This window comes from Aplidium turbinatum, chromosome 16 (assembly GCF_918807975.1).
Source record: "Aplidium turbinatum chromosome 16, kaAplTurb1.1, whole genome shotgun sequence".
NCBI lineage: Eukaryota > Metazoa > Chordata > Ascidiacea > Aplousobranchia > Polyclinidae > Aplidium > Aplidium turbinatum.
Window position 1 is genome coordinate 12,066,163 of NC_137487.1, and position 23,532 is coordinate 12,089,694.

Sequence of the window (23,532 nt, forward strand, 5' to 3'; positions counted from 1 at the left end):
ATGTCTAGTCAAGTGCAATACTATCATCATGAACAAAACGATTATAATGGCCCTGGGAATATGAGAAATAATTTTAGAACGTTTAATCAGCAACAACAGCAACGTTCTTCGGAGTATGATCGCAGATCATGGAATCAACAACATGACTCATCCGGGCAACAGAATGAGTTTATAAGAAGTGAGCCCGTCAATCAAAGACCTTATTCAGGGTCCCCAGTCAAACTAAACAACGACGACAGGTCTAGAAATGTGGGCAGTAACAGAAATTCCTATGAAGGTTCTCAGCAGCATGCTGGTTACTACAAAGAAACAAATCGAAGAGGTCTTGACAGAAACAATTTTTCACAATATGATGGATCACAAGAGCAACAGAATTATCCACGTTATCCTCAGCAAAATGACAACCAACGTATGGAGCAGCAGATGCGGAATATGCAGATCAGCAAACCTTATACATCACCAAGTCATTACAATGATGAATATTCCCAAAATGACCAAAACCAACCTAATTACAATGCTTATGATCGTCGACCGCATTCAGTGAACCAATCGGAGCCTCTTCAGGTAACTTTAGTGCACTTTTGGATAATTTTGGCATTTTATTACATGATGTGGGAAATGTTTTGTACCGTATCTACTCGTCAAAAAATTATCAGGATGGACACAAGAATATTGGGAGCTGGTGTACAAGTGTCAGCCATGGTTAAAAATGCAAATATGCCATAGATTAGAATCGACTAAAAATATAGCCCTGGTGAAGTATCTGTTTTTTGTTTTGACTACTTCACTGCTTTTTTATATTTTAACTCTAACCAAAACCCTCTCTTAACCCTGAAGGTTAGAGTTAGAAAATAGACTAGTAAAGTAAAGGTAGTAACTAGGCTAGAAAATAGACTAGTAAAGTAAAGGGAAAGTAATAACTAGGCATAAACACTAAACAGCTTTAGTTTGGTTGAATGCTGTTTACACATTCCACCCTACATGTCTTCGTTGATTCCAATCTTTGACGTATAGTCACATTATGTATAGCATTTATGACCGGGCGGAGGCTTGTACACCAGCTTTGAATATTGTTAACACCCTTTTCAGTATTGATTGATATTACAAGTGTTGGTTATAACCACTGTTAGCTATTGTGCTTTTTCTTTAAACCTTTGGGGCTCAGAATATATTTTTACCATCCAAGATTACCAATAGATATACCAAATAACTGCTGGACAGCAGATGTGCTGATGACTGATTTAAAATCAACCTACCAATGGGTTAACTTATGATTCAGTGTCAGTGATATGATTCTGGGGTTGATTTTTTTTGATTAATTCCTTTGCTTTTAAAGTTATATGTTTAAAGTTATTTAGTTCAACAAATTTTGCTCTAATTTCAGAATAACTACAAACAACCAATACAACCTGATAATAGAGAAAATTCTTACAGGTAAAGAATTAGCGACATTTTGTCATTTTCTGATATTAGCTTGTTTTCGTTGTTATTGGTTTTATTACAGCAGATTTGATACCGCAAGCTATTGTTGTCACTATTTTTGTTAATTATATATTATTGCATTTCAATATTAGTTTAGAGTACTGTAGGAATGTGCAAGGCATAAAGCATTTAGGTTTTTAAGTTAAACTTGCAGTGTATGAATTTTTCACAAAATGTGTAAAGAATTTATTTCTTCAGAACTCTTTTATTTAAAAGTTCTAAATATATGTTAATTGAACACTTTTTTGTGTATGTAATTCAGGAAGCAATACTTGTAGATGGAAGTCATTGATGGCTTCTGGCTATTATTTGTATATCTTATAATTTTTTTTTCAGTGAAAGCCGCGTGGTATCACATCAGCATCAGCCTAACCGACCTAATGCATACAGTGAACCAGCTCATTTGAATCAGATTGGGAAGCCAGAAATCATAGCAAAGACAACGGTGAGAAAGGTTTAGCTTTGATAATAATTCATTTTATCACAAGTTACAGCTTTTAAACAGCAGTAGGTAATGGATCTCATTCACTAAATACTAAATAAGTATTTTATTGACGTGTGCTCAATGTCGATTAAATTCAGTTTTTAATTTAAGAATGCACTGATTGTGAATTTGTTTCAGAATGATGGTGGTGAAGTTGCTGTCTTTGGTCTTGTTGCCAAAATCTCTCCTCCTTCTACTTTGCGGCCACAATCTGGCCACCAACCCCATCAACAAATAAGCAGACCACAACCTCCTCCATCACAGGTAGGACCAATACAAGTGAGCTCTATCATATATATTATGTTTTTAATAGATAGGACTTTGTCATACTTGCATTAATGCAAGACTTTTTTAGACAATCAACTCATCATGTAAGCCTGACCTTTTATTAATTTCAATGAATACCTTGTTAACGTTTAAAACATTTCAAGGCTTTATTACCTCATCAAACTTATACAAATGCTTTGTTTTGGTGCTCAGATTTGATGTTAACATGTTTTGTTATAGGTACTGTACAAAGAATGAATTTCTTCCTTACTGATGTGATTTTTGAACAATTAGAGATACAGTATTGTAAATTATTCTGTCTAGTATGTATGATTTTGAGAAAAGTTTTTCAATTATAGTCTCTGTGAATGTAATATATCAGCATTGCAATGAAGTTGCACAAATAAAGAAGAAGGATAGAGAACGACTTAGTGTGCTTCCAAATTATACCTATACCAAATATATATACCATGTCCATACATTTGTATATACATTGTCAACTAAGTTGAGTTTTTACACAAAAAAAAAACTTAAAACAAATTTGAAAGAAATTAAAATTCAAAGAACTTACAAAGTAAACGGCCTTTGTATTAACACTGTGAAGATACATTGATGGAGCACTACATCATTCAACAAATGTTACTTTATTGGCACAGAAGTTCCACCTTGATTAGATAAAAGTTTAAATTTTCCTTTTAATCATTTATTCTTTAGACTCATCATTTGGCTCCAATCAGTGAAAAGCCGAATTCTCCGCCATCTTCTTACAGCAGGGACCAAAATTCTGCTTATTTAGATGACGAAAATCGAAATTATACCGATCGCAATTATCAAAACAGGTGCTGAACTGTGAACATCCATTTTTCCCTAAACGTTTTGTGGATTTACATAATTGAGTTATCGCAGCTGTAAATTGGCATAACATGTTACGGTTTAATTTGCTGTTTAACTGTCAAGAAAATACAATTATTATAAATTATTGTAATTATTGCTGATACTTTCTTTGAGTTTGACTTCATCATTTTTACGTCTTCTAACTTTTAAAAAATAAGTTCGTTTTGCCAGATTTGAGCTCGTATGCCAAGACTGTGTACTACTGTATCTAATCTAAGCAATGGGATGGTGTAAAAAAATAATTTCTTATGATAGTTATGAGAATAGATTTAATTGAAACACACTGTGTTTGTGTGATGAAGAACGATCGTTAATTTTCATGTTTTTTTTGTGTGTTTTTTTGTTACATGTATTCTACTATTTGATTAAATATCCTCATCTCCTTGTATTTTTGTTTTGGTAAATTTACCAATCATTTTATAAATGTTGTTTCATCTGACACAGACGGCCTCCACTGCCACAAAAACCTCGACGCGGTATGCCACCAACTCACGATCGGGCTTTTCCCTCAACTGGGCCCAACGGCGGACAGAGAGATGGCTACAGAGAGGAACATACGGACAGTAGCGGATACGGTTCCACTTTAACAGAGCGTTCTTATGATGGCCCTATGAAAGACCAACACTCACAATACCAGCCGGGTCCTAGAGATCCACAATACGACTCCCGTGGTCCCAGGTCTCCACCGTGGCAACAGCGTTCCAATTTGCCAGTAGGAAACCAGGCACCAGATCAGAACAAGGAATGGAGATCGGCAGAACCGGGTCAAAACTCGAGAAATCAGAGTCATGACAATAGAAATGAACCCCAAAGAGGTAACAGAGGTTCACACTGGACATTACGAAAGCCTGGTCAAGCTGGCGGCCATGAACAGCAAAGCCAACAGCACTTCAATAAAGATTCAGGGGTGGATATTAACCAACAAATTAAGGTAAGTTTGTGTAGTAACTGTTCACAGTACAGATTAAGTTTTTGCAAAGTGCAAAGGCATTTCTGTTTAGAGTGTACTCGGCACTCGCTTTCTTTTGTCATGTGCTTGTTCTCTCTGTCCGTCAAGTTCTGAACACTTTTGAAAGTAGCTAGTCTAGTATTACTGTGTGCATATGCCATACCATCTACTTTTGGCTAATGTTGTGGTTTTCACAGGGAGTACGTGCAGTTCAGCAACTGTTTGACAAGCCTGGCTCAAATATACCTCTTCCCCCAAAGCCTTCATCTTATGGACCTAACCGGTATAACAATACACGGCCCGTTCCTCCTCGACCACGGCTTTCATCAAATGATAACTGGTCCTCCAGGCAGCAACAACCATTTCATGAACCTCGATCTCCATCCTATCAACATTCTCAACAGATGTCTCCTCGCTCCCACCATCCACCAGGAGAGTTTCCTCATCAATCAACAACTCGTTATCAAGAGTCTTCATCACAATATCCCTCATCACAGAGATCAAATTTTAATAGTCAAAACAACTTTGAGCGCCTTGGAGAACCTAATGCACCGAGAGAAAGCTATCAGGCCCCACCTAACCAATATCAAGATGGTTATTCACAACGAAATAAACAGAGATTTGAAGACAATAGGTACGACTCCTCCAACAGACCCCCTTTATCTCATTTTGAGCCTCCTCCTCAACACAGCCAAAGTTTGAGCTACCTTGATAACTTGGAACGTGAAAGAATTCCTCCCGATGTGCAAGCTCCCAGTTCTCGTAATTCTTACTCAAACGCACATCCTCATTCAGAAGAAGCAATGGTGGTAGGAGTGAGATTTGAAAAGTCACATCCCCAGCATCCTGGAAGAGGTCAAAGTGGTTCTCAGCCTCCTCCACCTACCCAGCCATTCTCTTCGAATCGAGACGTCAGACCAAGAAATGATAGTAAGTTGATTTTACCTGCTTCCTAATTTTATTTGTGGTGTGTGCTTGCTCCGTGACGTTTTTAAAGTTGCTCAATGCTCATACTCAAGTGTCCCATCATAACAACGAAAAACCGTTTGTGTTTTAATGGTAATTTATATACTTTTATGAAGAAATGATTGTCATCATCCAGTTTTGCATCTTGTCTGTTTTATGATCACTTCTGATGTGGTCACACTGATACTCACAAATGTACAATATAATCTTATTATATGACTGCTCTGCTCATCTTTCTTTTGTGGAAGTGTTTCGCCATAAGCGGTTGCACAACACAAAGCTTTAACCACTTCATTATCATCTTCTAGTGTAGGCATATTTGTAATTTCGTGTTTTTTTTTGTTAAAAGCAAAAACTCACTTGTTTTTGAAAGAAAACATGATAAGCTTAAAAAAAAATTAGGGTGGCATTTTTTCTGAACATTTTTTGGCCACGAAATCCAAGATGGCGTCCAAAATGGGGCACAACAATAATTATGCAATGTTTTCGCAAGTATATAGGCTAGAATTACAAATAAAATATCTGAATATATGTTTTCTGAGCCAGGAAATCTAATGGGATCATCGAATTTATGTTTCATATATGATATACATGTGTCAAATTTTGAAATGTTATTCAAAATAACCCCCGCGCACCCGAAACGTATGCTAAGCTACCCACGTAATTTTGTAATTTTACACAAAGGACTGTATTAACTTAAATGCATGCATTTTCACAAAGAATACGCAACTAGAAAGCCAATGAACTGATATAAATACAATGAAACTTGAATTAATGTTCGATCCTTTAAGTCGTATTACACGCGAAAGATGTAAGAAGTCTTAGGCCGTCTGATTAAATGGCAGTTATCGTTAACAACCGACATCTACGGAATTTATAATATTTATTGAATGTCAAAGAAAGCAATTCATCTTCAAATTTTCAGTCTTCATTTATCACTGGTTGGATAGTTTTGTTTTACAGCTGAGACCACAGCCACAGACTTCTGTAGCCTACATGGAATATTGTTCTTGTGGCAGCTGCACTTTCCTTCGCATCTACGTTTCCTTCGTATCTTCGCATCCAAGTCTTTGGTTCTGCCAGCAAATCTCCCAGTCATATCGGAACCAGTCAGAGCATGAAAACCTAGAAGTGCAAAAGCACGCTTTGGTCCCAAGTTGTTGTATATGTTTCGCACACAAATGTCCCTCTTCAATCTGCTCTTTCCCGTAAGGAAAGTTTTAGACCCGGGTAAGTGTGGATACATGTAGATGAGCAACAACAAGATGTCCGAGTCTGGGGAACTGACAGCCAGTTCTGTTTCATTGGGAACAGTTAGAGCGCGCAGAACAATCAAAGTGTTTGCCTCTTCTTGGCTGTGAGTCAGGAGCGAGTCTGGAATATTAACATTGCCCTTGGTTTGTGTTTCCGATGTCACCAGTAGTTTTTTCAGTCTGTTGTTGGAGCTCTTGCTGTAATGTACAACCTTTTCAGCTAAATACTCGGTCAGTTCTCCTTTGGTGCGGATATCTGAGAAAAAGTCCTTCAGGGAAATATTCTGGATTAAAGTGTTGTCTTTCACGTGGTAATATATTGACTTTCTCTTGGTCCTCTTTGTCCGCATCTGTTGCTTGAGTGATGTTTCGATGTACCGGTCAAACACCAACCTGATCTCGTCATGCTATGTACCCATGTTACAAATTATCTGAAAAAAGGCTTCGGCAAAGTCTTGGCATGTTTTCATTTGTTCCGTTTTGGTAACTGCGTTTACCGTAGCCCTCCCATCAATGATGATCACTTGGTGAGTTGTCAGTTCATCTGGTAGGTCCACAGTGGTATATTCAACTGCTGTGTCTGCTGTCATCTTTAAAGGTACTTGGAATGAATGGTTATCAGACAGCTGAGTAACAGTTACCTCATTCCTGTTAACTTGTACCCGTTGTCTGTTACTACCGGTATCCAGCAGCTTCTCAAGATGACGGAGTATTGATGCCTTATCATATGCCAGCAGGAGGGATCCATCTGAAGCAAACAGGGATCGGGGCACCACACCAAACTCATACGTTCCGATTCATTCCTTGAGGTCCATCTCCGGTCGACTTCTTGATATTACAATGAAACGCTGCAACAGTCCTCGCTCTTCTTTAATTTTGATTATCTTGTCTCCCATGCTGATTTTTGCAATTGCATTGGCACTTTCGAATATAGACAGTTTCTTTCTGGTCATTTTGTCCCACACGCAAAGTTTTCCTTCTACAAGACGTTCACTCGTTCAATGACGAAACTTTCGAAAATATGTTGCCCAATCTCATCACGCCGAAGGATGTCGTTGGTAGCAGTTTCGTTCATAGCTGCTTTGGTGAGCAAATTGTAAATTTCATCTTCGTCAGAGGATTCAAATGGGTTTCTATGCTCGTGAAATACTACGCTGAGTTTGATAGCATTTTGCGTTATTCGAGAGAGTTTTCCTCCTGTGAGCTCATGGTGTTGCGTTCTCTTTGCCTTGCTACCAGAGTAGTACTTTTTTTCAAAGTCATGCTGCAAATTTGAGAGTTTGGGTGCGATGAGAAAGTATTTGTCCAGTGACTTTTGATTCTGTGCAATTCCAACTATGCCTCCAATAACCTTGAGTTCACGATTTTCTTGTTCAATTCCGTGGTCTGCACGTATTGATGTGAATCCAGCAACACCTTTGGTTACGCAGAAATTCCCTTTCATGAACTCTGCCAAGATCTCTGGGTGCTCCTTTTCTGCTTGCTGCATTGTAGAAATGTAAAGTGGTAAAAGGCGTGCATAATTTAAATGATCATGGGCAATAGTGGTTTATTTGTGCATCACATTTTATCATTAGACACTCTGGCTACTCGCAAACTGTTTGCTTCGCAGATCATCGCCAGAAACTATTTCTACATAAAAAGCAGCTAAGCTAAAACCTCAATTGCTAAGGTAACAGGGATCAGTTGTCAGTAGATGTTACAGAAAATATATTTCGCACTTATTCAGTGCATCGTCAGTTCTGATCAGAACTGACGATGCACTGAATAAGTGCGAAATATATTTTCTGTAACATCTACTGACAACTGATCCCTGTTACCTTAGCAATTGAGGTTTTAGCTTTCTAGATATGGAACAGGGATCGTTTCAGAATAAGACTAGGTCAGAAAGCGAGGCAGACTCCGACGCAGCTCAGCATCAGCCAAGAGCAGTTAGCTATAAAAAGCAGCTACTATGAGTTCTTCAATTTATTGAAAAATTTTAACAGGCTGTTTCGCCCTTTACTCCAGCATCACTTCTTTGTTATTTTTATCCAGCAGCCTGAGTAAACCTGTAAAAACCGTTATACAAGCTTGGGTTCTCTCTGGTAGCCTACTGTCATTCATCTATGACGTCACAAATTATAAAAAACAGCTGATTAAAATGATTCAATAAGCTTGCTGTATGTGCGTCACAAAGTAACTTTGTTACAAAGTATTTACGTCATAAAGTACTTTTATAAATTTTTTACTGTTCATGAATGGGGCCAAAATTTCATTTTGGCCATTTTGATAGGGGATTTCTGGTCATTAGAGTGCACAGAAAAAATGCCACCCTAATTTTTTTTCATCTTTATTGTATCATCTGACAAAATCAAGAAAGTTTTTGCTTTTAACAAAAAAAATACACGAAACCTTTTTTCATGACAAATGTGCCTACACTATTCCCTCTTAATGTTCGAGTAACTTTTCTCTGCTGACGTCATTATCTCTTGTGTAAAGTTTCCGAATACCGCCCAGACAACGTGCAGTTTTATGACGATCGCGAATCAGGACTTGTCTATCCGTCACAACAAACTACCACAAGGCATCAATGTAATATATGGTCGCGTAGAAACATTGCTTGTTGCTTGGAATAATTATACGGCTGGAGTGAATTGATAGAAAATTAACTCACAACTCAGTACGGTAATGCTTGAAACACGGCAAGTTAATGCTGTGAGAGAGACTGCGCTTTTGAAAAATTCTCACCAAGTCTTAACGGCTGGTTTCGCAGTAATTGTCTGTGCAATAGCAAAGTCTAATGTCCAAACTCCAAACCTTGTGGTACAATGAAGTAGGTCTTTTTTTCTCGAAATTTTCAAAGATACGAAGAATGTAATGCTGCTTGTTAACTGGCAGTTGTTGAACTATTATTATAAAACGTTTCGTAATATATCAATTCATGCTTTTAATCCAATTCTGCTATCAGAAAAGTTGAAATACCGTTAAAAATTTTTTTTGCCATTTTTGGAAGTTTAATCCATTTAACCATTTATTATAACTCACAGTTTTATAGTATTTTGGCGCCATCGTTTTTCCGTATATGCCGTCTCCTCAAATCATTTGCGCCTAAATGTCCCGTTTTAATTGCATGCATGTTCACACATGATTTGTAAACCAAATTTTAATTTTGACACTGCGTGTGCATGATTGGAATTCATTCATAGCTTGTCACAATTGATTGTGATGCGTGTGCATGATTGGAATGAAAGAAGCTGCTGAATTGTGAAAGTGTTAATGAAGCACTCACTGGCATGAACTTCTACCATAACATTTGTATTTTTTTTTGAAATTTAAACCCACCTGTTCCAAATACGGTACCTGTGAAGGCTTCAATAGCTTTGAATCGTAAATGCAAGTGCAGTTACCACGGTGGACAATGACGTGGTAATCGTAAAGTTTTTGTTGATTGTTGGCTGTTTTCCGTGTGATAATCCATACACTTGCACTGGTTTTAATTTTTCCTAAAAGTTTAACAATTATTGCTTGATTTGATTTTTTTGTTTGAAGTGCTTGGTGCATAACCGCTGGCTTACTGAGTGGACAATTAACTTGATCAATGTAGTGTGAAACGTAAAGTTTTGTTAGTACTTTAATGACTAAAATGTAACTGTAAGACCATGTCGTGTGATGTCACTGATGTGCATACGGTACTAGAGACGAATTTAATATTTCCAGATGAAACCGCGCAAGATGAGCCAAGATCTTACAACCAATCACAGCCGCACGATGAACGGTCACGTGGTTATGACTATAACGATCGACGAACCAATCAAAATTATGTTCGTGATAACTTCGACCTACCACAAGACGCTGTTAGGTCGCCAGTTGACGAAGGCAACTACGTGCCAGCGGTTGTTGCTCAAAGTTATCAGAAATTCAACAGCGGGCCCGAAACCAACCAGCCAATCAGGGATCACAATCCACCTTCACAAAATCAGCCATTATCACGTGACCAGGATCGGTATGGACCACGTGACTCTTACATCCCATCACGTCTTGAGAATCCTTCTCGAAATCAAGAACAGCAATTCAGTGGCTCGCCTCAATTCAACCGGATTGATAACGCTTCTACTTCTGCTGAAAAGAGGCACGTTCAGTTTAGTCAAGATGCAGATCAGCGACCGCGTCATTCAGCAGGGGACATGTTGCCAGAATCATCGAACAATTACAACCAGTCTGAAAGATACCACAACTATGGTTCTACGCAGTATGGCAATCAGGAATATCCAAACCAACCAAAAGGAGAGCAGACACGGGTATTTAAAAAATTATATATTTTACCAATTGTGCATTGAAATGCCCGTCCAAGTAATTAATGTTTCCCTTTTGAGCGCCTACATTTTGTTGAAATACTTTCCTAATTCCAGCATTGGTGCCCTACCTTGCACGCTGACAAAAACTTGGCGCTTTTAGTTGTGCTGTTCTAGCGGACAAAATCCGATGTTTACAGATTTTGAATCAATGTAAAATAGACTGCTTTTTCTACTTGAAGTAAAATATGAAATTGTGCTTTCTCCTACTGACTTATATTTTATTGTAATATATGAACTCCTCTTTGCAAAAACCAGCCACCTCCGATTCAGTCTCAAGATGATTCACTTCAGCATCATGCGCGACAGCCTCCCACCGGTGGGGACAACATCCGCTCCCATCCTCACGTTCCTCGTCATCCTTTTGATCCTGTTGATGAGGAAGACAGTTCCGATGGAATCGACGTTGACGCTCCTACTCCTCCACCAACATCTCGGCAGCCTCCGCGTCAAGGTCAAAGTGGACTCCTTCATCCAGCAACATCAACTCAAACAACTAGGAGTGCTCCTCCAGATGGAGGAAGAGACATTCTTCAACCTCGTCCTGCTCCTGCTGGAGAAAAGTTTCAACAAGTGTACAGGTGATGAGCGTGGCTTGTTAACCTGACCTCTTGCCTTCTGTGATTATTGCCTATTTCCAAACAACTTATGTTTCATTGTTCTGTAAGGCGCTCGCTTTCCAATCATGCAATCCTGGTTCAACTCCCGGCTTATACTCGTTGTTGACAAAACACCGCTCACCTCTACCCAGGGTGTAATAAATTGGGTGGGCATAGTTGCTGAAGTAAAGGCGGCCGAGAGAAAAGAACTGGCCACCCTACTCTCGTTAGTGCCGACGATGGCTTAGTATAATGAGAACCTTATCTTCTCATCCCTCGATGCTTGGATTCAAATATGGGACTTACCTTTACCTTTTTCCCTATGCAAAAAATCGCATCACTATTTAATATACTTATAAGTTAATAATAACAACATTTATATAGCACCACATCCACAGTGCTAACTATGCTCCTGGGCGCTGTACATGACAATGGTGATAAATAATACAGTACTTTCAGCCATAATGTGAAATCAAAAACTAATCAAGCAAAAAAGATATTGATTTGTCTTGCTATCTTTACCTTAATAAATCTATTGCTTTATAATTAGTAAAAAAATATTTTTATTATGATGATTATTTTTTATTCATTGGTTTCAGACAACCTGGTGATGGACTGAATGAAGACCAATATCCTAGCAACCTACAGAACAGCCAACAGCAGGTATTTGTACTTAACTTCATCAGAACTATGAAATGTTTGATATTTTTCTGTAGTGTATTCTTAGTATCCGTTGTTTAAATGCATTTATTATTTGAAGACATGTTATATGATTTTAGGTGTTTTATATAGCACAAAACTTCTATTTTGTATTTATGATACATCTTTTGAACTATCCATGGGACTACAATCATACTTTGAAGTTTCATACATGAAAGCGATTGTGCGTTGCTTTTCGGTTTTGAATTCAAAAGTTAACTTTCGGTTGTAAATCGCAGTTTTTCGTCTAAGAAACGTTGCCATCTCATCGTCATCGTACTCTCGTCCACTTCAGTGCACACGGAGAAAAATAAGGAGCATTTTGTAAAGCTTTTAACTTCCCACGCCAAAAGTTAAATTCTAATTTCCTTCTCCACATCATTAGAGTAGCGAAAACTTGTTGTCATAAAGAGAATCTTCCGAGAGTACTGTTCCAAAAATTCAGTAGAAATGTAGCTTTAGGCCAACACAGTTTTCAGGCATACACCTCTACAATTGAAGCTTTTACTTAGCATTTAATATTCATAGGTGAAGAAGAGATTAACCTTTAATTGAAGGTGAACGGTTAAGTGATTTTTACATGGATTGGTCTATGAACTGGAATGCCAACTGTGTTGTTAATTTTTTATGGCTCATCTTCAGCCGATAGTGGGCGCTCGACCTACAGCTCCACGAAAACCTGAGCGAAGTTCGTTGAAGAAGACAAACAAATCTCTCTTGCAACAGGTAAGCCAATCTCATAGCGTTCAATCGATGCAATTGAAGAGCTGGTTGTGAAAAGTAATAAAAATAATTTAAGGTACACTGAGCATTGAGCAACTACGCAACGAACCTACATAGGCAAAATATTTACAGCCGAAAATAAAACACTTTTGAAGACATAGGTTCTATTTCCAGGCACAGATATCTTGACAATGTGCCCAGTGTTTAATCAGTTGTTCAATTGTACAAATAATATTATTGTTCGAATTTTGCTGCTTGTTCCAGGTTTCTTATTAGTTGCTAACAAAATTGTTTTCCAAATGAAGTTTTACTGCTGATTTTTGTTTTACATTTTTTATGCAAAGTGTGAAGAATTAATGCATTTTGGTCTTAAAGTCAATTTTGTTATTGATGCCTGAATTGCCTGGTATTTCATTAGCAGCTGATATGAGGTTTTAACCCTTTTCATTTACATTTAAGATCGTTTGTGTTTTAACTGTGTTATCACTTCCACGTCATTAAACTACTTCATTGCTGTTTTCAAAGGCTGAACACAGCTCTCTTCCGGACGCCGATGAAGAGCCGCATCCACTGAACCATAACCACGCGATGGAGAGAGCTCGTTTGGCGAAGGCAGGACGACTTTCCCGCAAGCCTCCCAGTCGAGCGTTTAGCTCTGGGGCTCTCGTGGAAGGTATGGCAAGTCCGGTATCATTAATTATAACACAGTTATATACATTGTTTTTTTTTACCAAAACCAATTTTGTAAGCTGGGTATAGATCTGCAAGATTCTTTTCTACACGATGCGATTCCAGAAGAAGGGAGGGGGTTACTGACAGGAAGTCCTCGCCCCAGACGCTAAATATTCATGTTTTGCATGCATGTAAGATACAGTTGCAGCAAAACCCCAGCACAAACATCCACTTGCCTTTATTCTTCTGTTTTGCAAATTACTTTCTGTGTAACTTGTGTTTTGCAAGATGGAAGAGATACATCAAGGCTATTTTGCAACGCAATCACTCAAGGCAATGAAATAGCCTTAATTGCATGTGCACGAATCAATGGACTTGAGTGGAATGTGAATCTCTGAAATCACACGTAGTTTTGTTTTTGTAGAGTGGACAAAAGTTTATTAATAATAACTTTCTATCGAGCGGAAATGCTTTCAAGGCCACTGATCCAACTGATTAATTTTTTTACCCAGCCTCTGTTGATGATTCTGCTGCGAATTGTGAGATCACCGTGACCTCGGATGACCTTGTGGCGCCACAAGCATCACCAATCAAGACTCAGAAACCAAAAGTGTTTGCTAATAACCCCACTGAGGTATGCGTTGTGTGCCATCAACTTTGAGGTTGTAACTTGTCAGGTTCAGCAGCGTCGGCTGCATAGACGAGTGGTGAGAGCTTTGGCTTGACGTTCGGAAGGGCGCTGGTTCGACACCGCTTAAAACCAAGACACAGGCATGTGTGAAGAAAGGTAAACAGGAAAATTGGTTTCGTTGCCTTCCCGTCCACTTAATTCAAATCTTCAACTGCCAGCGTAAGCCTGAATAAAACCTTTAATATGTTGAGCCGAGGCGACAAAATTTGCCTGTTGACACTGTTTTAACGTCTATCTAGCTGCTTTGTTACCATGCAAAAAGGCAGATTTGCTGGTTGAGGTGTGACTTCATATTTCTTATTTTTTAGAAATCAAGACAGTCGCAAAGAAATAAAAAAGCGTTGACTGAAGGAACACAGACTGATCTGTCCCTACCTGGTGCGTTGCTGCTATGTAAAGTAACGTTGTCATCCGCTGGTAACTTAGTCAGTTGTCTGGTTTGCGAGATGAGCATTGAGCAAGTCAATATCAAAAATATTTCCAATCTCGAAAGTCGTGTTTTTTAAGAACGATTCAAGAAATTGCTTTGTTTTGGATTAATAACTTTTTGAAAAGAAAGTTTGCACCATCTAAGTGGCCAAGAGGTTATCGCCCTCGGCTTTGGTGCTAGAACGTCATGGGTTCGGTCCCAGGCCAGGTTATACCAATGACTTTGAATGTGGCAGCGATTGTTTTCTTTTTTGCATGCTGTTACAGAATTACCGGTTAAAAAAACCTTATTGTCACATTTCTGAGTTGCAAGAAAACTCCTTCAATTAGCAAAATTCGTCTTTTTTGCATTGATTCAAGGTCTCCAGACGGTGAATCGATGTGAAAAAGAACAAATTTTGCCAGCTAATATGGTGATGAGTCGTTTTGTGGTGATATGCAATGAATGCTGGAACTGAGAAAGATTTAAAGTTAAAAACTTTGAGTTGACCAGTGTATGTTTCCTAATTCACTTTCATAACGTCATTTTGCGTAAGAAATAACGTTAAATTTTGCTATTTTTCTTGGGCTGTTAAATTTTTTTACGGTTTGGTTTTACGAGTTTGTAATTTCCTTTCTGTCTTATCTCGCATTTCATGTTTGTCCAATGTTCTGTGTTGACCACTTTCATCTAAATTTACTACTTGACGTAACATAACGTCAAAGTAACAGATTGCTTCAAATGTTTTTACAATTTATACATTCACTCGCTGTTGTAGTATTTCTCATCTTACTTCGGTGACTGTGCAAATATCAGAAACGCACTGGCAAGTTCATTCTATGTTTCACATTTCAATCTCTTGAATATTTAAGCAACAGTTTCTAGACCAGAGCAATACTTTTACTAACAATCCGTTTTTGGTGAGTTGTCATGGTTGTCGTCAGATCACCTTTTTCGTTGTTTTCCGACTTCTCATTGCTTTACGCATGAAAAAGTACAATCGCTGTCATTTTTTCAAGTTTTTGTTATGACCTGACCTGGAATCGAACCAAGAATCAGTGACAGCGGCTCTAACAAGCCAGCCACTGAGCTAGTCTTTGAAAGTACGGCTTGTGAACGAGTCCACCCCAGCCTGCAAGACTGGTCTGTTTTGCATTAATCAAGGTCTGCAGACGTTGAATCAATGCAAGAATTACCATTTTGCCGAGTAAGAAATATGAAGGTAGCGTTTGCTTTAATTACAATAATTTGACTCATGCCCAACAATCACGATGTACTAGCCAGATGGAAATAAGCAACTCTAAAAACAAGGTTTATTACTGGAATTTTAACGTAACTTGCTGTTGAATTTACATTGTTGCGTTCTTCTGCTCTAGCAAAGCGGGAAGCGAAGAAAGACACCAACAGTAAGTTCGTCTTCAAGATGCCCAGCGAAGAAGCCTTGAAACGTCAAGCCGAAAATCCACTGCCGGACATACAGGAACCAGCCGGTAATGACCGGAAAAAACCGCCTACTTATACCGGTAAGTTGCAATATGCAAGATTCAACTTTTTGGCATGCACATTGCACAGTTTGATATCAAAAAGCTCTGTCCAACCTACCGATGGGAATGGGATACTTCTTTATGCTTTTTTAATTTAATTTTTTAAATTTACTAAAAATGTTGTATAATGTTATTGGCAAACGAATCGGTGTAACTTTGCTGTTGTGTGCTTGTGTCTGACACTTCTGCTGTGCTGTATGCTTAATTGCTTATGCAGTTTCATTAGCAACCACAATAATAGCCACAGATGATCAACTTTACTAACAAAACAGTTATATACACGTTATGGGTTACGACCAGTTTTGCTACTTTCCTTGTCAACGTTCTACTCATAAAAGCAACGCAGTGTGACTTTATGGAAGCAATGAAGTATTCAATTTGTCAAGCGCAACAGTTTGGTGTAGATTCGTTTTGTATATTAATCACCTGAGAAGTTAATTTGTGGTTTGATTTTTACCAAAGGATTTGGAAATACGCCGAAGCAAAAAAGGCTAGGATCAGGTTAGGCGTCACAGCATTAACCAAATACTAACCGAATCAAGTTTTAACGTACCATCACTTGAACTGGCAATATCATCATATCAATGCTCTCAATGTTATGCTTATTTTTAATGGTTAAAACTTTGAGAAGGCGAATATATTACTTTTCGAACAGTTTTTGAACGAATGGTGATTTCTCAATTATAATTACGGCTGATTGCAATTGGATTGCATGTCGTGTGAAATTCAATTTTCATTGACAGAAGATTGCATGTTATCATATTTCGTTACTAATCTCTGAAAACACGTATCTTTTTTGTCTTATTCTTGGCATATAGAAATATTTTCTGACGACACCAAATCGTGTAGAAACGTTTTATTTTTTCAATTTACTTACACACAAAGAGCAGTCGAATTTGATATGAATATTTTAAGCAGATATTGTCAACATATTTTGGAATATCATGCTTGAAACCCTTTAGTTGAGTTTTGCATTACGGTAGTTGGTACTATGCTTGGTATTTGACTAGATGCTTAATATCATAAGGAATGATATGTCTATGAAATGTACATTGTACAACCAACATAATGGTTAGGGTTTTGTAAATGAGGCCCATAACAAAAAAAAATGCGTTTTCAACTGTGTTTCAGTTTTAAGTAGTGCTCGTTTTACTTTCTAATGAACACCATTGTATCTGTGTTGCATGCTGTTTGTGGAAGTTGGTTTGTAAAACTTCCCGAGCGACCAATTTTGTGCCGTCAAATGGAGGGAACTGTGATCTTCATACTCTCCTTTTCAGCCCTCCTGGATCAATTTCAATCCGCGCGGGATAACGCGCTTCGCTCTGCCGCCAAAAAGCAAGACCGAGCCCTGAAGTCGGTGCAAGCGATCGCACGAAAGGCGAAGCGGTCAACCTCGCCTGTCAAGTCCCCGACCCGTTCTCCCATTGACAAACACACAAAGGATAATCGTGACGTGTATCGTCAAAGCAAACCAAAATCAACCAGGTGCATTCATTGGTCACAATATCAACGTCATCTTGCGTTACATTTTCTCTAAAAGTCATGAAACAAACACGGTCACGATCATTTGTTTTCAAGATAATTTTTGCCCCACTTGTTCACTCCTGTAATTTTGCGACTATTCCATCAGTTTTACCAGATTCTTATTCTCATTGTAAACTACACTTGTGCATGCGCTTCAGAGATCCGGTAGTGGAACGAACCCATAGCGACGAAACCGACTCCGATAGCTTTGACGATAGAGAGGAAAGGTGAGCGTTATGTTCCGTCGATTCATGGTTTCAGATGGAAAATGTTTCTCGCCATATCTCAAGATTTGAGCTTCAGTTTAGACGTCATCATCTGCAGCGCACTGTTGTTTAAAATTTTTAATTTCGTTTCTTGTGCAGAGGAAGAAGCAGCCGCAGGAGTCGAGCAAGATCAAATGAGCGGGATGTGAGTCCCAAAAGAAGAGGAAGATCGAAATCTCGGGAACGACAAATGAGTCCTAATCCACGTGGCAGATCGAGATCACGTGATCGGCTAACATCACCAGAGCGTAGAGGACGTTCTAGATCACGTGATCGACTAAGATCACCGGAGCGTAGAGGACGTTCTAGATCACGTGATCGACTAAGATCACCGGAGCGTAGAGGACGTTCTAAATCACGTGACCGAAATTTTAGCCCGGACCGCAGAGGTAGAGACCGATCTAGAGACAGGGATTTGGACCGGGACAACAGAGCTCGAAAGTCGGAGCGACCACGGTCAGTATATTGCTTGTTTTTGGGTTGGTGCGTTGTTAATTTTCTTCAGATTGATACCATGCACCGCATTTTTACCACAGAGGGAATCGTCCTGTAAGTCCGTACAGACATGGACGAGATGAGCCTCCTTACCCGAGATCACATCACAGAAGAGAGGAGCCACCGTACCATCATCATCGCAATAAACACTCGGATGAGCCGGAGTGGGTTGAGCAATACAGGAGGAGGAGAGCAGAAGATGAACCAACAACCAGAAGAAGAGCGTGGGTCAATGATCCAAGATGGCGACCACGGTAGGAGAGCATTTCTATCGTTTTTGTCCATTTTTTAAATGTTGTTGCAACACATATACTTCATATAGTTGATCAAACACGAGAATGAGGAAGCGACCAAAATATGCTAAAAGAAGTTTCCATTTATACTGGTGGGAGAGTTGGAGACCTTCACGGCAGCGCAAGAAAATTACCTACAAAATTGCACTTTTTTAAGGACAAAGTACAATAGTACATGTCATAAAGAATGCATTGCTTAAATACTCCCTGACGCCTTTTACCATCCACATCAACAAGTAACCAGAGTAAACAAGTGAGAAAAATTCTCTCTAACAAGTCTAACTATTATTTTCTGGTGTTCATTTCATTGACTTTTTGTTTTTTTTCTGTTCAGCAAAGAATTGGAAGGCCATGACCCTGGCCGTGATCCAAGGAGAGGGAATGACTTTGAGCAGGTTTGGATTTCTCGCACTACTTCATGAATACAACGTTCTTAAACGTTATTTCGACGGAAAACTTCACTTTATCTTTTTTGCAGCCTCAAAAGAAACAGATGCTGCCATCCAAGCTAATGGCGAGCGCTCATTCTGGTTATCCTCCTCCTGGAAGACGAGCTCCTGGAAATAATGACTGGATGAGGAACCCCCATCATAATCGGTAAACAATGCATATTTTTGAACTTTGTTTTACACTCCACATTCTTCAAGAATAGATTTTTTTTATCCTTATACTGCCATCATGGCTTTTTCAGGTCATTTCAGTTTTCTAAAATTGTTTCGGAAAATTTTAGCTATTCGTTCCAGCAAAGTGCGTATCATACTGTACATTTATATTCCTTATGCCATTGTTCAAATGGCTGTATAGACCTTTGTGTTCTCGCTGTGGGCCAATGGATATACCAGATCACGCAATCGGCAATTGCTGTCCGTTGACGTCATGTTTCACCGGCGCCGAGTCCCGGGCGGGCCGCGCCCGCCGGACATTTCAGGAATTAAAAAAAAATTAATGCAATTTAAGTCCCAAAATTTCTGTAACCATCTGCCACCTTCTGATCCTAGCCTACTTACCTTATTCGCAGGGTTTTGTCGCCATATGATAGCCCCTACTAGACCTACTAATTAAGCTATTAGTTTTCGTCAATTATTGCCATTGTAACATTCATGCAACGTTAAACAACGTTGATTCGCCGTTAAGCGAGCAAAAGTGTCCGGCCGCGCCGTTTGTCTCTACTCTGCCACTCGTAGCCCAGTGCTATAAATTAAATAAATCAATCAATCATTTTATTTTTCGTCATTAACGCGTCCGGGACGAAAAAGATACTAACTACAAAAATCGATATAAACCTACCAGCACGTTAACGAACGGGAAAAGGTGGCAAAACCTTGAAAGGTTTAAAACGTGCCTGAATGAAAAATTATGTAGTAGGCTATATATCAGTAGTCAGCACGGCCACAAAACCCAAAAAAACAAATAGCAAAAAATAAAACAAAAACAGAGAGAAGCACACATGTAGTAATAAATGACAGCCTAAATTGCGCAAACATGCGAGGAACTTCATTTGCGGCAAAAGTTTGACCTCAATTTCCACTGCTTTTACATCGTTTTAACATCGCCAGATGTTTTATCGTTGTAAAAACTGTAGCATTGTTCTTCAAAGGAGTAATTTTCTCTCAAAAGACGTTATCAATTAACTCTGCTGCCAAAATGCTCTATTTTGTCATCTCAATCATCACAGTTGCGCCTGTTACGTCACTGATAAGAAATGTGCACACCTGTTGGTTTGGCCGGATGAAACCGTTGGTTGTCATTAGTTGCAATTCAGCTCCTTCGTTATATAACTGTTCTAATTGTAAATTCAATGTAAGCTCGGTTCAATAGCGCAGTTTATCGCTAAATGGCTTCTCGGGAGCTGAATTGCCGTGAAATCGCTTCTGCGTTGCATTACAGCATCTTGTTTCTTATCTGTGCGCCCGCTAGGAGCGACTAACCCACCGATGTATTGTGTGTGTGTTATCGTGTTGTATCAACATTAGTAATGTAATTATGGAACTAGTACAGTATTGCAGTTTTCGTCCCGCAACCCGCACATACCAATCACAAAAAATATGCGGAACTGAATTACCAGGACCAGACGTTGTTGCGTACCAATTATATTTATTACTTGTTTCCAAATCGTGTTAGAGGAGACATACACTTAAATGTAAAACTAGGCTAGCCCAACAACCTCGCAAAATCGCCCTTTTGAAAAACACACAAAATAACCTTCATGATGTGACAGCGTGTTCGCCCGCCCAGCTATTTTGAAAACTCGGCGCCTATGTCATGTTTCCTGGTCCGCATGGTTTCTCTTCAGCATTCAAAAGACTTGCAGTTGATTGATGAATTGAATCTTTATCCTCTGACTGGGAAAGCTTCTTTGAGAGCTTAATCCTGGCAGTTTTGCGTACTTGTAGAGGCAATGTTGTTTGAATTATCGTACACTTCACTAAGACTTTGTTTACCTGCTTCGTTTCCTCATGAGCTGATATCGGCGTAGCGAGATATTTGGTCAATGGGAGGCAAACGAAATATGAGATTCCTTCTTTTACCACTGGGTAAAAAAGCCTGATTACGTCAAAAAATGCTTCATTAAAGCAATCGTCTTGGAATGAAGCATTTGGTTGATCAGATTTTTACTAACAATGTGAATCTTTGAAGATGTGTAGTGCTGGATGGCTATTGGCTTTGCAATCTGGATTTTACAATGTGCCATTTAATAATATACGCTGCAGTACTTGACTATTTAGAATAATCTGTCATTTTTGCATTTTTTCGATTGGCAATTTATCAAAAAAGGCGTACGACCCAACCTTGGATCGCAACCCATAATTGTGAGAACCCCGGCGCTAGCATTGCCTAAAAAATGTTTCTGTGACTTGATAAAACCTTGTTTCGTAAAAGCTCAACACATGAAGGAAATACCCTGACAGAAAAATCCGTTATTTTTACTGTGCAGCATCAATGTAAATAAAATCTCTAAATCAATGTAAAAATAACGGGTTTTGCTTTCAGAGTAGCACCAATGCGTTATCAACGATTCTTCTTTCTTTTAGAAGGTGAAGGCTGAAGAGAGACGAAATCGTGGAAGCGCATTCAGTATCACGTGACAGACAGCTGTTTTCAACGTCATGTTTGCTGCAATGGTTCAAGTATCAGCAGAGATTTCCTTCGGATTTATGTCGTTTTGAAACCAACAAAGAAACTGTCAATATCTAATGAAATGTTCATAAGAGGTCTGACGTTATGATACGTTGAACTTATGTCGCTTTTAACGAGAAAAGGCACTTTTTGATTGTATTCTTTTACGGACAAGTGTTGTTTGATGAAATCTTTTTGTAATCGATTTTGTATATTTTTCTACTGTTTATAACAGATCTCATATATGTGTTGACTGTTAATACAACTCTAATTAACCCAGTTAGCAAAACTTTCCCTTTTACAACGTTTCAACGTCTAGCGATGTCAATTTTTGTTAGCTGGGAAGATAGCATTGTGACCATTTGTTAACATGCTGTCTAGCGCCACAAGTGTGAAGCTTTTTTGTGGATATTTTCTTACCAGTTGTGACATTCAACATAAGTAGTGCTTTAAAAAATAGAAGTCATTTTCAACCACCAGCCTACCATTTTCAACCTTAGAAGGTGGGTGACTTTGATGTTTTCCTTTCAGTTGGCTAGTTTTGGTATTCGAACATCACTAAATGGACAAAATCAAGTTATGAAAATGCAGTACGAACAGTCGAGAACAATGGCGCATTGTATCCAACCCTCAATACGAGGAAGGAACATGACTATGAGTTTTGATATTACTTTTTTTAAACACTGGATGATTTTTCCAAGCGTTGTCAAAAAAGTCACTGAAAACGCGAAATATTTCACTAAACCCAAACTACTGTATATAAAAACCACGTGTTATGAAAGCAGCTGATTTTTACTACAGTTTTGTGAACATATTTTGTTTTTATTCTTGTTCAGCTTTCTGAAAACTTCTATTTTTGTCGCTACTAGTTTTCACATTGCTGACTTGATCATGCATTTGTACATTAGCGCTGCTCAATGAAACTGCCTCAGCATTTTAACCAACTACTGTTTTACAAATTGTGAGATCTACATAAAGCCTATGCTCAAAGATGACAGAAAAAATGATCAGTTAGTTTTGTTTAAATGAATTTGCTAAATTCTCTATCATATTTTATACAAAAAGAGTTTTCACATTCAAAACTTTTTATTCGTTTTAATAATTTTGTTTATCAAATAGAGGAATTATTGATTAATAGATATTTCAAAAAAATATTTTCTCGCTGAAAGAATCTTTTAAAGCCATGTGAGAATAGTTTTAAATTGCATTTTGGAACTTATTTGCTGTTTTTTGTAGCGAAATCTTGTTTTGCTTAAGTTGAGTTTCCAATTCCAGCATCTGAATATCATTGTGTCACTTTTATGTCGCGCTATTTTGAGTGTTAGCGTCTGGGATGCACCAACATGAATAGTTTTTGTTTTGTACAGTAGATTTTTACAATTTCCTTTATTGCTACTAATTTTACATTAAATAACATAGTAGTTTTCGTATAGAAATGACACTGATTTGTGTTGCACATGATGCTGCTTGATTATCACATTGTCTGAATAAAATTAATCGCTCACTTAGCTTACTTGGTTGTAGCCTACAGCAAACTTCAGAGACATAGCTACACAGGTTAAGTTAGGTTCTCATCAAGGGGTTAAGCAGCTTGCTGGAACCATCCCTGAATGGACGACTATGATATTGTTAGGCTTTAACAGCAAAGATTGTTTATTTGGAGCATATCAATCCTTGATTTGAGAGAGATCCTCTTCAAAAAAATAATTTAGGAAGTTTCGAATCCTTCTGGAGGCCTTGAAGTTAGAACCACCAACACATGCTTAGTTTTCGCAATGGAGAGTTCAAAGTTTGTGTTCGAAAGTGTCGTTGCCTGCGAATTATTTTAACCACTAATATAATAATTACCCTTAAATTAAAAGCTTTGA

General features: G+C 38.4%; 1 protein-coding gene across 1 annotated transcript; it reads left to right on the forward strand.

Moving 5' to 3' along the window:
- LOC145785215 (uncharacterized) lies at positions 1–23,173 on the forward strand. Its single transcript, XM_082596902.1, has 24 exons — positions 1–564; positions 1,385–1,434; positions 1,819–1,927; positions 2,105–2,230; positions 2,948–3,072; positions 3,572–4,058; positions 4,274–5,006; positions 8,777–8,869; positions 9,995–10,575; positions 10,888–11,210; positions 11,828–11,891; positions 12,570–12,653; positions 13,176–13,323; positions 13,835–13,956; positions 14,322–14,391; positions 15,799–15,945; positions 16,429–16,467; positions 17,247–17,454; positions 17,652–17,720; positions 17,859–18,215; positions 18,296–18,508; positions 18,882–18,942; positions 19,026–19,144; positions 21,580–23,173. The coding sequence occupies exons 1-24, from the start codon at positions 1–3 to the stop codon at positions 21,584–21,586; spliced, it is 4,899 nt and encodes a 1,632-aa protein (XP_082453028.1). The 3' UTR covers positions 21,587–23,173.
- Positions 23,174–23,532: the final 359 nt, after the last annotated feature.

Excerpts from the sequence above, each read along its gene's own strand:
- LOC145785215 (XM_082596902.1), top strand. The coding sequence starts at position 1 with ATGTCTAGTCAAGTGCAATACTATCATCATGAACAAAACGATTATAAT. Across the intron at positions 13,324-13,834 it reads CTCTGGGGCTCTCGTGGAAG|CCTCTGTTGATGATTCTGCT; the intron begins GTATGGCAAGTC and ends TTTTTTACCCAG. Across the intron at positions 18,943-19,025 it reads GAGGGAATGACTTTGAGCAG|CCTCAAAAGAAACAGATGCT; the intron begins GTTTGGATTTCT and ends TCTTTTTTGCAG.